The sequence below is a fragment of the Pongo abelii genome, chromosome 18 (assembly GCF_028885655.2).
Source record: "Pongo abelii isolate AG06213 chromosome 18, NHGRI_mPonAbe1-v2.0_pri, whole genome shotgun sequence".
NCBI lineage: Eukaryota > Metazoa > Chordata > Mammalia > Primates > Hominidae > Pongo > Pongo abelii.
This window is the reverse complement of record NC_072003.2, coordinates 34,672,571-34,687,446: the sequence shown is the minus strand read 5'-3', so window position 1 is coordinate 34,687,446 and position 14,876 is coordinate 34,672,571. Positions and strand designations below refer to the sequence as shown.

Sequence of the window (14,876 nt, the reverse complement as noted above, 5' to 3'; positions counted from 1 at the left end):
AGAAAATATCTCCTAAGGGTCAACTGACCTTATAACAAGGTATAGCAAATGTATTAAAAGGGTTCACTTTTTTGTTGTCAATTCAAAATTGAATGCAAAATTACAGGAAAAGATGGCATTTCTCATGGTGATTTCTACTAACTCAATCAGTACTCAAATAATAATGCAGTTGGTGTCATGATGAAAGTTCCATTTCTACTTCAAGTCAAACCCTTGTACATCACACAATCTCCCAGGAAAGAACTACCTGATTAAGCACAAAGGGAACTAAGGAGAACCCCATGGCAGGACACAAGGGAGGCAGGACAATGATTGTGGGAAAGCTGGGCACAGTGTGTGGCTGCACACGTGGTGCTGGGGTTGACATTTCTGCCTCACACTCACTCCGGAGCACTTTTAAATTCATCTTTTCAACTTGTTTTTCGTAAGGTCAAGATCTGGGAGGCCATCACATCACGTTGCCTCCTTGGTATTTAAAATATTGGTAATTTCAATGTTTTGAAAGGTTTCTCTTAAAAAAAGGCGAAAGAAAATATTGACAGATTTAACTACAGAAAAAGGTAAAATTTCTATTGAATGAAAAATAAGACATTTCATCAGAATGAGAAAAGCTACTTGTACTAAATGTGACCAAAAACGTACACTATCTACCATCAGATAAAGAGCTCATTCAAATAAAAGAGTAACTTCAAAAGTCCCTATAGACAAATGGGCAAAAAATATTTAATAAAAAATATTAGGTAAAATGTTCAATTAATATGTAAACCAAAGAACTGCAAAACACACTTTATGCCTACTAAAATTAGAAAAACAATTTAGAAAGCTAATACCCGATACTGATAAAATTGGTACATTTAAACATTACTGTTGCTGCAAACAGGCAAAACCCTTTTGAGAAATCAGAGTAATATTTAATGGGAGACATAAAACTTTTATACTTTTGGACTGGTAATCTTACTCCTGGAAATTTATCCTAAGGAAATAATTTGAAAAAGAAAAGCAGCTATCTGTGATCTGTACTGTCAAACACATGGAAACAATCCAATTGTGCAGGAAGAGATCCATGTCAGTAGTGTGGCGGATACATTTCAGGGAGCACAGAGTGAAGCAGGGGGCTCCCCTTCAGGAAGCTACTGTGAAAGTCTGAGCTAGTGAAGCACCTAGGGCCTCTCAGAGAACTGGCATTATTTGGTGAATCACATGATGTGGTAAAAAGAGAAGAAAGGGAAGGTGTGTGAGCTAAAAGAACATCGCAGGCTTGGTTTGGAGCATGCTGAGTTTGGGGTGTTTGTGGAGCACCCACGTGGAGGTGGCAGATATAGTCCTGGATCCAGGACCCCAGCAGATACCAAAGTCTGCAGATTTTCAAGTCCCTGATATAGGCCAGGCATGGTGGGTCATACCTGTAATTTCAACACTTTAGGAGGCTAAGATGTGAGGGTTTCTTGAGGCCAGGAGTTTGAGGCCAGCCTGGGCCACACAGTGAGACCCTGTCTCAATTAGTCAATCAATCAATCAACCAGTCAGTCAGTCAATCAATCAATAAATAGATAAATTCGGGAATGGTGGTACAAGCCTGTGGTTCCAGCTACTCAGGAGGCTGAGGCAGGAGGATCACTTGAGCCTAGGAGTTCGAGGCTGCAGTGAGCTATGATCACACCATTACACTCCAGCCTGGGCAGTCAAGCGAGACCTTAAGCAACTTGTACAATTGTGCCCTGAGACACTGGAGCATACAACAGCAGTGGAGGGGTGCCCAGCCTATTTGTATTATTTTTTATTGTTGCATTGAATTTTTTTTTCTTAACATTTTCAATCTGCAGCTGGTTGAATCTGTGGACACAGAACCTGCAGACAAGGAGGCCAAGTGTATTTAGACAGAGAAATCTATAGTTCAGAGAAGGGGCCAAACTGAGTACACTGGTTTAAGAGGCACAGACATACATGTTGTGGTTAAAATAGTGAGAGAGGCTGGGCACGGTGGCTCACACCTGTAATTCCAGTACTTTGGGTGGCCAACACGGGTGGATCACTTGAAGTCAGGAATTTGACACCAGCCAGGGCAACATGATAAAACCCCGTCTCAGCTAAAAATACAAAGCATTACCCAGATGTGGTGGCATGTGCCTGCAGTTCCAGCTACTCAAGAGGCTGAGGTAAGAGAATCACTTGAACCTGAGAGAAGGAGGTTGCAGTGAGCAGAGATCGCACCACTGCACTCCAGCCTGGGCAACAGAGCAAGGCTCTGACTCAAAAAACAACAACAACAACAGCAGCAACAAAACAAAATAGTGAGAGAGAGAATGCTCACCAGAGAGAACACAGAGAGTGGAAAGGGGATAGGCTCGGTTGGGAGCCCTGGGGCATGCTATGCTGCCAAGGAGAAGGTGGAGGCAGAAGAATGCATGAAAGGGCCCAAGCATGGCTGGGCAGGCAGGAGGGGCGGAGAGAGTGGTGAGAAGGCCAGTGAGTGGTTCTAATCATTAAAAAGTCAGGAAACAACAGGTGCTGGAGAGGATGTAGAGAAATAGGAACACTTTTACACTCTTGGTGGGACTGTAAACTAGTTCAACCATTGTGGAAGACAGTGTGGCGATTCCTCAGGGATCTGGAACTAGAAATACCATTTGACCCAGCCATCCCATTACTGGGTATATACCCAAAGGATTATAAATCAGGCTGCTATAAAGACACATGCACACATATGGTTATTGCGGCACTATTCACAATAGCAAAGACTAGGAACCAAGCCAAATGTCCAACAATGATAGACTGGATTAAGAAAATGTGGCACATATACACCATGGAATACTACGCAGCCATAAAAAATGATGAGTTCATGTCCTTTGTAGGGACATGGATGAAGCTGGAAACCATCATTCTCAGCAAACTATCGCAAGGACAAAAAGCCAAACACGACATGTTCTCACTCATAGGTGGGAATTGAACAATAAGAACACATGGACACAGGAAGGGGAACATCACACACCAGGGACTGTTGTGGGGTGGGGGGAGGGGGGAGGGATAGCATTAGGAGATATACCTAATGCTAAATGACGAGTTAATGGGTGCAGCACACCAACATGGCACATGTATACATATGTAACAAACCTGCACATTGTGCACATGTACCCTAAAAATTAAAGTATAATAATAATAAAATTTTTTTAAAAAAAGGAGGGACCAGCAGGCTGCAGGGCAGAAGAGGGGTAGGAGGCTTGGAGAGACAGCTTGGTGCCCTCTGAAGGTCAGTAAGGGCCAGGAAGGGTGGCCACTCTCAGGATACCTGGCCCAGAGGGGAGGGTGGAAGAAGAGGGGAGACAGGAGGGTCGAGGGACGGGGACTTGGGCATGGAGTGCAGGCTGAGGGAGCAGTGGTGTGGCAGAAGAGAACAGGATAAAGGGAAAAAGAGGAGATGGTCAAAGGCACCATCCTGGGGGACTGGGGCTGATGGATCTGGAATAGATATGGAGGGGTTTCCTCTAACAGAAGGAGAGAAACGTCGTTTTCTGAACCCACGAGAAGGGAAGATGGTCAATTCAGAAGTGGTTCTAGGCTGAAGCAAACACTCCTGAGGCCTCAGTGGGCTCAGGGGTGAGGGGCTCTGGAGGATGGAGGATGTGGGGGAGGTGAGGGATCCTCTCTGAGAAGAATCAAAGAGGAAGCAGACCACAGACAACTAATACGGCTGCCAAGCTGCAGACGAGCTATGGGGTAGGGCTATGCAGTGTGGTGACAGGCTACAGGCTTTCCACCTCGGTCCCCTGCAGCTCCTTTAGGACAATGAATGATAGGGCTGGTCTAGGCTCAGGATTTTGCTGGACAGCTTTGGCAGAAGAACAAAGATATAATCCTTTGAAGTTGCTGAAGGTGTGGCCTAGCATAAATGAACTCAGCTCTCCTGTCCCTCCCCTCTCCTTCACTCCCCAAATCTAGGAAGGATGGAAGGACGTGAAGACAGAAAAAGGCTCATGGGCTTGGAGATATCTATAGAGATCAGGGAATGCAGATGTCAGTGGGTTGGCAAGCAGGGGTCACGGAGCTGGGAGAATTGTCCCCTGAGATACCCGAGCATACAGCAGCAGCTGAGGAGCAGCTGCGTGTGAGGATGCCAAGGTGTGGCCAACAGTGTGGGGCTGAAATGCAGCAGAGGTGAATGTCACCTTGGATAAGGTCCAGCGACTACATAGGCTAGGCCGTCTGTCATGTGGACAGAGAAGTGATCAGGACGACAGTGGGACTGGGGAGCGAGAGGAAGACGTAGGGCTCTGATAAGAGTCTTAGTGGAAAGGTTCCATTGAAGCCCCACCTGCAGAGAGGGGCAGTAATGCTTAGAAAGCAGAATTAATGACTGGTGAGAAAATCAACCAGGCTGCCCAATGTATGATATGGGGGGACCGGGAGAGCAAGGTGGGGAGGTGCAGAGGAAAGGCTATCCCTGGGGGTGCACATGCTTTCAAATCTCTGCCACTAGATTCTAAGTAACTTCAGGGTCTTCATCTCTTTTGTCTCCCTCAAAGCACCTACTATAGTGCCTTTTTCTGAAGAAGAACTCAAGCATTTGATAAATAAGCAAACATATTTTCCAGTTTTGTTTCTAATGGAAGCAAATACATTAGCTTACAAATTTAGATTAATTGGGGGAAAATGGTCTATCTGAATTAGCAGGAAGTCTTTAATTCATAGGATCTATCTAAAGAAGCAAGGTCTTATTGCCTTCAAATGTCCACAAGAACATTTACTAGTCAGATAATTTCCAAAAGGTTCTTGAAGTCCTGTTTTAATAAACAGAACAAAATATTTCCATTTAGCATCCTGTTTATTTATATAAAAATGTTTACTACAAAATGGCTGAATCCACTGTCTTAGCAGGTAAACATCTCCCGCCTTGTAATATTATTTATACAGTTAATTTCCATAGCAACCCCCCTTTTCTTGTGTTGTGAAATGCATGTGTCCAAATTAGCACACATTAGAAAGTCATGGCTCTAAATTAACAAAGTGGATTTGTACTACACCACATTGAATGATTCCCATGTGTGCAGACAAGCAAGTTTAAGATAAGCCAAAGGAGACTGTGGACTCTCTGCTCCCACGTCGTGAGGAGGTTCAGATCAGACCTTTCTAGTCCAACCTTGAGCTCAAATATTCTCTCAGTCACTAAAAGGGCAGCCGTGTCTGGTTATTTTTTTCTAGTTTCAATGAAAACTTACTTGGTTTCAATAGAAAGAAGCCAAGAAAATCACTGTCTCCTGGGTCTGTGTCTAAGATCTTTGAAGGTGCAACAATAGGCTTTTCAAAAAATACCTATACAAATAAATATTTCCACTGGGCACATTATTGATACTCTAGTTCATGGATTACATCTAAACTTAAAAGAGACTTTTAACTGGAATTTACCTACTGAAGACGAAATCCTATTCTCTCCATTACGATAGTAGATGAGGCCTCAAGAACAGGGCCAAAAGATTGTCATTGCATTGATCTGCAAACAGTCAATATGCTATGTGAATAGAGGTATCGGGGAGACAGAAGGCATTTTTGCTACCTAAATCTATAGCTAAAGGTCAAGCTATCATCCTTGTAACAGTTCTATGAGTAGTAAAGATGTGAAAAGAGGTATTGCATTAATGTACTGAGTTTTCTACTATGCTAATAGTGGGTCATTAAGAATCATAATCAAATCATTTGCATTCATCTTTGGAATGCAATATGTTCTAAAAAGAAATTTCTCTCCTTTCCTATTTTAATACATGAAGAAGAAGCAAGGGCTAATTTTAAAAGAGCCCAGATAATCTGAAAGAGTGGAATAAGATCAACAATTAAACTAAATAAGAGTTAAAGTTTATCTTCTGCTTAATTTAATTTGAGTCTCAAGGCACAGGTAGTATGTGAAGTCACCAGAGAAACGACAAATGTTCAGTCTGATCCGTACATGAATAATGACTTTTCCCAGATGCTGGCATTCATTTGAACCCTGACCTTTAATTGTATATAGATAATGAATCAGCTGCTGGTGGCTGGGCAGACCCTTCCTTCAGAATGCTGCTCCTCATGTAATCATCATCAAGTGAACACAGCAGCGTGTGGCGTGTCTGACATGCTGAATGGGCCACTCTGTGAATAGGGTGGACTGGTCATGTTCCCCAAACAGCAATCTATCCACACTGTCGTTCTCCTGAGGGACTTTTAATTTGGGTTTTTCTGGCTGGCTGTGCGGGGAAAAGCAGAATATGGCATGGACTTTGAAAGGAAGTCACTGTGTCTAGCAGACACTTTAAGAAGCAGGGGTAGGTCGGAAGAGCTTTCATGTTGCTGTGAAATCCTCTAAGAACTCCGGCCAGCAGTCACAGCCCAGCTTCAGATTTGATGACTCAGTTTTAACTTGTGGTCAAATCAAGGTTTACGTCATGCAAGGAAATCAAGGTTTACAGCACGCAGAACTGAAAACCAGGTCTTCATTAGATCTGACAAACTCCTAGAGCTCGCAAGGGGTAAGGGACAATAGTCTCTGCAGTCAGGGCCCAGGGGACAAGCAGAGGGACCCAACTGGGGACCACTTGCAGCCAGGGATGTACAGAGGGAGAGGGAGTCGTGGGAGGCAGCCCGCCCACACGTCTGAGTGAGTGGACCACAACCAGGGTCCTTCCCACTCCTTTTCCTCTTACTGTCTTAGAGCTATAATTTGAAACTCCCCATGTGCTAGGCAGTTTATACACATCTCATTTAATCTCTCAACAGCCAGTGGGGGTAGGTATTGTGATCCTAAACTAACGATGACAAAATTCAAGTATGGACAGTTTAAATAACTGGCTTCAGGCTGCACAGCTAACAGGAGTTATTTTCCACATAAATGGCTTACGTTTACAGTTGTATTTGTGCACACAGTGATTGTAAATGAAAAATGGTTGACTCGTAAACATAAGGAAACTCATAGCTAAGTGAATCCTCCCATATTAAACTTGAGAATGCTGGGTGTTACTTTCAACCTCACAAAACAGACTTGAATATAAACAGGCTAAATGCTCCCCAATTAAAAGGCAGAGTAGCAAGTTGGGTAAAGAAGCAAGATCCAACAATATCTTCAAAAGACCCATCTCGGATACAATAACACCCATCGGCTTGAAATAAAGGGACAGGAAAAAATCTACTAAGCGAAAGGAAAACTAATAAAGCAGGAACTAATAAAGCAGGGGTTGCTATTCAAATTTCAGTCAAAACAGACTTCAAACCAACAAAGAACAAAACAGACAAAGAAGGACATTACATAATGAAAAAAAACTATCCTTAACATATATGCATCCAACACAGGAGCACACAGACTCATAAAGCAAGATCTTACAGCCTTACGAAGAGACTTAGATAATCACACAAAAATAGTGGGAGACTTCAATACCCCATTGACAATATTAGACAGATCATCGAGGCAGAAAGCTAACAAAGATATTTGCGACCTTAACACCTAACTAATGGTCCTAACAGACTTCTAGAGAACTCTCCACCCCAAAACAACAGAATATACCTTCTTCTCATCTGCACATGGCACATAATCTAAAATTGAACAGACATCCAGCCATAAAACAATACCTAGCAAATTTTTAAAAACCAAAAGCATACCAAATACACTCTGAAAACATAATGCAATAAAATAGAAATGAGTACTAAGAAAATATCTAAAAACCATACCATTACATGGAAATTAAACAACCTGCTCCCGAATGACTTTAGGGTAAAGAATAAAATTAAGGAATAAATCTAGAAAATCTTTGAAAATAATGGGAAATAATTTGAAAGAATAAATAAAATTAATAGACTGCTAGTTAGACCAATGAAAAAATCCAAGATTCAAAAGAGAAGATCTAAATAAACACGATAAGAAATGACAAAGGAGACATTGCCACCTACCCACAGAAATACAGAAATCCTGAGATTTAAAAAACATACACACACACACACACACACACACACACACACACACACAACCTCTATGCAAACACAAACTAGAAAACATAGAAGAATTTGATAAATTTCCTGGAAACCTACAACCTCCCAAGATTTAACTAGGAAGAAATTGAATTCCTTAACAGACTTATAATGAGTTCTGATATTGAATCAGTAATAAAAAGCCTACGAACTAGAAAAAGCCCAGGACCAGATGAATTCACAACCAAATTTTACCAGGTGTATAAAGAAGATCTAGTAAGATTCCTACTAAAACTATTCCAAAAAATTGAGTAGGAGTATTGGGTCCCTAGCTCTGGGGGAAATTCAAGCAGGATACTCAAGCAGACCTGTGGAGGGGTCTAGGTGGAAAGGAACACACACCTCCTGCCAAAAGCCATGTAACTGAGTCATCTTACAAGGGGATCCTCAAACCCCAGTCAAGCCTTTCAATGACATCGCCCTTGACTAATATCTGATTTAAAACTCATGAGAGATCTCAAGCCATAACTCTACAGCCAAGTTGCTCTCAAATTTCTGACCCATAGAAACCATGAGAGATAATAAAATTATTTAACTGAGTTATTGAATTTTAGGGAAATTTGTTCTACAACATTAGATAACTGTTATAGCTCCACCCTCATTACTTAATCGCCTCCCAAATACCTCACCTCCAAATGCCATCACACTGGGTGTTAGGTTTCAACATGAATTTTGGGGGAAAGGCATAAACATTCATCCTATAGTACAATAAAATCATGTCAATGTAAAAGCATTAAGAGAAAGGAGATTTTATGTATTTTGTGATTCACATGTTGACAACACAATATGTCAAGTAAATGTACAGAAATACTACAAGATGAATATATTATAACACTTTATAAAATAAATATGTCATTTAATAAGACTGTCATATTTCTCTTCAAATTGCCTTCACATATTTTTTACTTATCCCATTTTTCTTTAAAATTATGTTAATTATTTAGTGTGATTGTTTTAACGGGTGTTCAGAACCAATTCATTATATTTATTATATTTCGATTTATAGAAACAAAAGTCTCAGGATGATGAGTTTAGGGTAAACGCTCAGCAAATAAGCTTCTATTTCCAAGTGTAAACTAAGGAGTGGTGTCCCCTTGCCCTTTTTCCAGTCTTCTTCTGGTTTCAGTTGCTTCTCACCATCACTGTGTGTCATCATGAGTACTGGCATTACCATCATCTTCCCTAACAAATACTGTTCTGATTTTTCTGTAAGAACAAACTTGCATAAAGCACAAATGGCTCTTTAAAAGTACAAGTAACCGCTTTAACCTTTGGTTGACTCCTTTTCTAATTAATATTATTGACAGTATGCTTCTTAAAATTAAATAATTTTCCTAATTTATCTTTCACTTTTTGATGAGGTGCAGTAATTCAACTAAAAATTGGAACTATTTATCCATAATTATAATGAGATGCCCAGAAATGTATCTTTAAGGTATTTATCATAGAGCAACAGGAATGTCAAAGTACCATCTGTTAGTGAATCATTGTTCTTTAAAAGATTGGTGATGGTTGTGTAGTCTTTTGGGGAATACTTTGAAATACTGGTTACAGTTAGCTCTTTGTAATTCGAAAACCATAAAACAGTAATAAATTAACAGCTAGAATTCTAAAATATGTTACATAGAGAAAGAAGGAGAATTAAGTGAAGCAATATCTCACATATTCAGCATTTTGGGGAAACTCATACAAGGGAATTTTCTAGGATGAATATGTATATTTTTTGAAGTAATCAAATTTAAAGAATTGTAAGTGTTGGCTTTTCTTTGCTTCTTAAACATTATACACTAAAATCATGTCAGAAGTATACCATATTCTAACATAAAATAGTTCCGTCTCTACTGAAGGTCAAACTCTTGACAGTGTGACTATTTAATATAGATAGAGATTTGTGATCACTGCTTCCAATTTGCTGTGAATTGAGAAATTTCCAGTATCACTGGAATTCAGCATAAACGGAGAGTCACCATGCTCTGAATGATGGTCTGAAGGCAGGGGTGCTTGAGCATAAGGTAGAATTTTGCTATAACATTGGATGTATTAAAATATGTATCTTTTGGTTTATATTTATTATGTAAACAATTCTAGCAACTTGATTTCTTATCTTCCCTTCTGTTAACTCAGAGATGTTCCCTGACTACTCTTTTTTTCTTGGTAGTTTTCTGAGCTGTTTAATCTTTCAGACAACCAGCTTGTGTCTGTACGTATGTATGTGTGTGTGACGCATGCACATGTCACAGAGTGAGCTGTTGTGTGTGCAGATGGTTGAGAGGCACCAATGACAGCCTGTCTGTGTGCAAGCAGGCCAAACCCCACTCCTCAAGACGGAGGAGGAGCTGCTGTCCCCGGCGGGGACTCCCCAGCAGGCCACTGGGGGAAGCCCCATGACCCAGACAGCAGGTGGAGAGCAGCAGCCGGCCAGAGACCAACTACAGCAAGAAACTGCAGAGCTCCAGCCGCCGGACTTCCTGGAGCAGGAGAGCCGCGGAACCCCGCCCCTGCTGATCTCTCTGCACACAGCCTAAGGCCCCATCCGCCAAGGAATCCGGAACCTTCTCCTACCAGCTCGCCCAGCGACCAGGCCAAGAGAGTGGTCTCTGAGGACCCCGCGCAGGAAAGCAAGGCGACGCCCGCGAAAAAGCATGCCGAGCCTGTATTAGCAGAGACGTCAGGGGGACCTGCGCTGGGCCCCGCCGGCGGCCGCAGCGCCCAGCACAGCAGGAGCTGGAGACGCCGCGGAGCACCAGGTGACGCCGGCGCAGTTCCTCCAGGGCGCCCGCAAGCAGGCGGTGGGGTGGCTGTGCCGGGATCCTAGAGTGGCTTCTGGCCCCACGCAGGCAGGGCCCCCAAGAGACAGCTCATGCAGCAGATCTGCAGCCCCGGGGCCCTCAGGCACCGCCGCGGCTGCCGCCCTCGCTCAGCCGGGAGCGCGTCAGTCCTGGCCCAGCCAGCTGCCCCCGCTGAACCCGAGCCGGGAGCTCCGGCTCTCCGCAGGGGCCCCTGCCGACCCCGCGGGCTCGGACTCCGGGTTCCTGTCCCAGCCTGCGCCCGCTCCAGCGCCCCCGACTCCCCAGCAGCTCCTCCGGACCCCTAGCTTGGCCGTCCCCAGCGCGGACCGACCCCCGCCCCTGCCTCCAGCGTCCCGGGTCGCGCCTCTTCGCAACCTCTTTGGCGTCTGCGCCTCAGCGCTGGGGCCAGGGCCTCTCTTGAGCTCGCCGCCAAGCCTGCCAAGCCTTCTTCTGCCTCAACCCTCCTGGCAGCGTCTTCCCCGCCTGCTGGTCGGCATCGCGCCAAAGCCAGTGTCTCCTGTAGCTGTTCCGTTGGCGAAGCACTGCAAGGGCCAGCGCCCAACCTGTCGCTGCGGAAGACCTGGGCACAGAACCTGCCCTGGTGCTGGGCAAGGGCTTTCCCCCCAAGTCCCCGGCCTGGGCAGCCTGGAGGAACCCAGGGAATAGCGCTCAGGACCCAGAGGCTGGACAGCCCGCCCGTGGCCACGAGGTGCCTGGGACCTGACCCGCGCCCCCGCCACCTCCGCCTGTTGGCAAGGAAGGTGCCTTTTCAGCCTGTAGTTCCTCAGCAGAGAGGAGGGCCCTCCACAGACCCGTGCCAGGTCTCCAGCGCCGCGCACACCGTGATAACAGTTGGAGCCCAAGGTCACCGCGAGGCCGTCAGGCCGGACAGGGCCCGCTGCTGCGGGGGGAGTCCAGGACACCGCTGGACTTAAGACAATGGTGGGCCCGGGCTTTGCGCGGGTGCTGCCCCCTCCCCCGTCGCACCAAGGGTGCCCTGCAGATCCAGGAGGGCACCCGCACTGGGGAGAAGCCATTCAGCGGCGCCATCTGCGGCAGGGCCTTCACCAGCAAGGGCAACCTCCAGGTACACTTGGCACTCACATGTGGAATAACGACCCCCACATCCTCCCCCAAGACGAGCTGCCTCGGTGGAACAGTCCATGGCTCTGCTAGGGGGTGATGGCCTGAAGTTCTCTGAAACATTCCAGAAGGATCTGGCAGCCCGAATAATGAATGGCGACCCCAATTTTTGAAACCAGGATGCTGCAGCTCTCTTCCAGGAGCTTGCCATAAAGAACAATGAGGTTTCCATCATTCAGAACACAGGCTTTTCCCAGATCCCTGGAAGTTTTGGCTGCTACACCATCCCTCTGGGTACTCTGGGATGCAAAATCTGCAATATAGCCCTCCCATTGTCAGCCTGGACAAAGCACCTCAGCAGCCTGCACAGCAGGCAGCGTCCATTCGCCAGGTTACCCAGGAGAACAAGGAGATAGTATAGACTAGCTGAACACAGGGGACTCGGGTCCTTCCACAGTGAATCTGACTGTTCTTGAGAACTGCAACCTTTTAAGTAAAAAAAAAAGTGATTGGAAAATGGCCTCAGGAACACAAAGAGCCCAGGCAATTCTCACTTTTTTTCTCTTAAAACCTAATATTCCCTAGAGGGAGAAAGGGCGTCCACTGCAGTATTCCAGTGAAACTCACTTGCTGGTTTTGCTCGAATTAGACAATTGAACTATGTTTTTAGAACTCTTCATCTTAAAAGAAGTGGTTTAGTAGTCCAAATGCTGTGTACTATGACAGTGTCTTCCTCTGACGTATTTATAATGTTAAGATTATGTGGGCAACAGACAATAATAGCCCCAACCTTAAATGAAGTTTATCTACTTTGGAATACATCTGGCTAGGTAAATTTTTTTAAGCAAGATTTGTTTTACTGTAAGTAAGTGGATTATTTCAATGCAATGTGAAGTTGTGTTGGAAAAGATATCATGCTTTGTGTGTACAAGTACCTGTCAGTAACAAGCTTTTTCTTAAGATTTAAATGTTTGTAGCCACTATGTGGGCAGTTATTTTCTAGTGTGGTCTGTAGCCCAATGATTGGGGAACAAGTTACAGACAAAATATCATCATATAAAATTGACAATATTATAAGCAGTTGTGAGTAAATATTTTACATTATTAGAGCTGTGCAATAATAAGATAGTGTTTCCGGGTGGGCACGGTGGCTCACACCTATAATCCTAGCACTTTGGGAGGCTGAGGCAGGTGGATCCCCTGAGGTCGGGAGTTGGAGACCAGCCTGGCTAACATGGTGAAACCCTGGCTCTACTAAAATACAAAAAATTAGCCGGGTGTGGTGGCAGGCGCCTGTAATCCCAGCTACTCCGGATGCTGAGGTAGGAGAATCTCTTGAACCTAAGAGGCAGAGGTTGCAGATTGCACCACTGCACTCCAGCCTGGGGGATAAAGTGAGATTGTGTCTCAAAAAAAAAAGAGATAGTGTTTCTATAATGTGATTGCAAACTTTTAATGTATACTATTGGACTTTTTGTATTTTGTATTAGAAAGGTTTGTTCATAATTTGAACATTTAAAATTATGTAAAGTATTTTATGAATCATACACTAAGGAAAATGAAAAAAATGTTTTATTCGTCTTAAGATCAAACAATGTTAGAAATCTATGCTACTTTAACAGAAAAGCTACTAAAACTTGTTAGCTCCTCAATACAATAGGGGCTGCTGTTTCTTAAAATGATTTAACTTTTCTACAAAGCCCATTTAAAACTGTGATCATCCCTAGTGAAACTTTGATGAATTAATCTTAGGACTGTGACATCAGTACAAGCCAGGAAGGAACTAGGACAACACTGTTACATTTTACTGTAAGCGGGTCTGTCTGTCTCTCCTATTCCACAGACAAGATTGTGGCTGTCTGGTAGCACTGGTCATGTGGACAGTTAACCTGAGAAAAATAGACAGTGTCTGGCATTATAATCATTCATGGCTTTGACATTTCCTGGATTCCTGATTTATTTATTGTCTTTTCAGATGAAAGCAAAACACAGTGTCCTCTGATTATTCAGAACACAGTCTGATGCTGATGGCCTGTCCATTGCAACCAGTGAGAAAAGAGGCCAGGACACTGAGGCAGGCTGAATCAAAACTTGAACAGAAGTGTTGTGTGTATCACCTCATTTTCAAGCATTTCAAGTGTGCTGGCACCTGACATTATAAACTTCCAACAACAGAATTGTTCAAGAGACGTTCAAGAGATGTTCCGAGTAGCTGAGTGACAATGCAAGGAGGTGCATGGTTCCTGAAGAAAGAATCAGACAGTGAGGTCTTCTCAGTTGAGACAGACAAATAGAAAATCTCCTTCTCACATAACTACAGCAATAATAAAAAATGTTGTAAGAGGATGAGCTATTTCTGCCAGTGCATCATTGAATAAAAAAGTTACAAGGACTCATTAGCTGTTTACTTCTGTTGGAAATTAACGTTGAGCTCTAAAACTTTTTCATGGGGTTGAGATGTAACTCTCCCTTCTCATACCACATGTTGTTCCCCATGTTTTCATAAGATGAGGGATTGGGGGTATTGCAAGTATTGGGAAAAGAAAACTGAGGTGGTTTAATGTGTTTTAGCAGTTGAAAGTTTTATAATTTATCTGTGGTTTTTTTTTTTGGTATTTTTTTTGGTTAGTATTTGGTACCGTGTAGTGCTGTCTTCTCCCAAAAAATATGTATTTACTTAGGAAAGAAATGTAAAGTGTGGTAGTTAAGATGACTCATGAAGGTGCATCCTATATTCAGGAATAGGCCATCCCTCTCTGACAGTGAAGAGAGACACTATCTTTATACCATAATACCACGTAGAGCTAGGGCTTCCCTGATCCAGCTGGGGATTGTTACCTAGACCCAATATTGTTTATTACTAAATCTTGTGGCTTGAAACATCTACTGATTGAAATGGATGTCTTAGTCTAGGTTACTATTTTTGACATACGTAATTGAAAAAAAATGAAGGAGGTATATTTTAATTTTTTTAAATTTACCATTTTATTTCAAGTTACTGTAACAAGCTCATGAAATGTT

The 14,876-nt window shown here is 43.5% G+C and overlaps 1 protein-coding gene across 1 annotated transcript; it reads left to right on the top strand.

Moving 5' to 3' along the window:
* Positions 1-4,003: 4,003 nt before the first annotated feature.
* Positions 4,004-14,204, top strand: LOC112131494 (uncharacterized). The gene is made up of 4 exons (XM_054534411.1): positions 4,004-4,152; positions 9,110-9,191; positions 10,647-12,685; positions 13,831-14,204. The coding sequence occupies exons 1-3, from the start codon at positions 4,004-4,006 to the stop codon at positions 11,436-11,438; spliced, it is 1,023 nt and encodes a 340-aa protein (XP_054390386.1). The 3' UTR covers positions 11,439-12,685; positions 13,831-14,204.
* Positions 14,205-14,876: the final 672 nt, after the last annotated feature.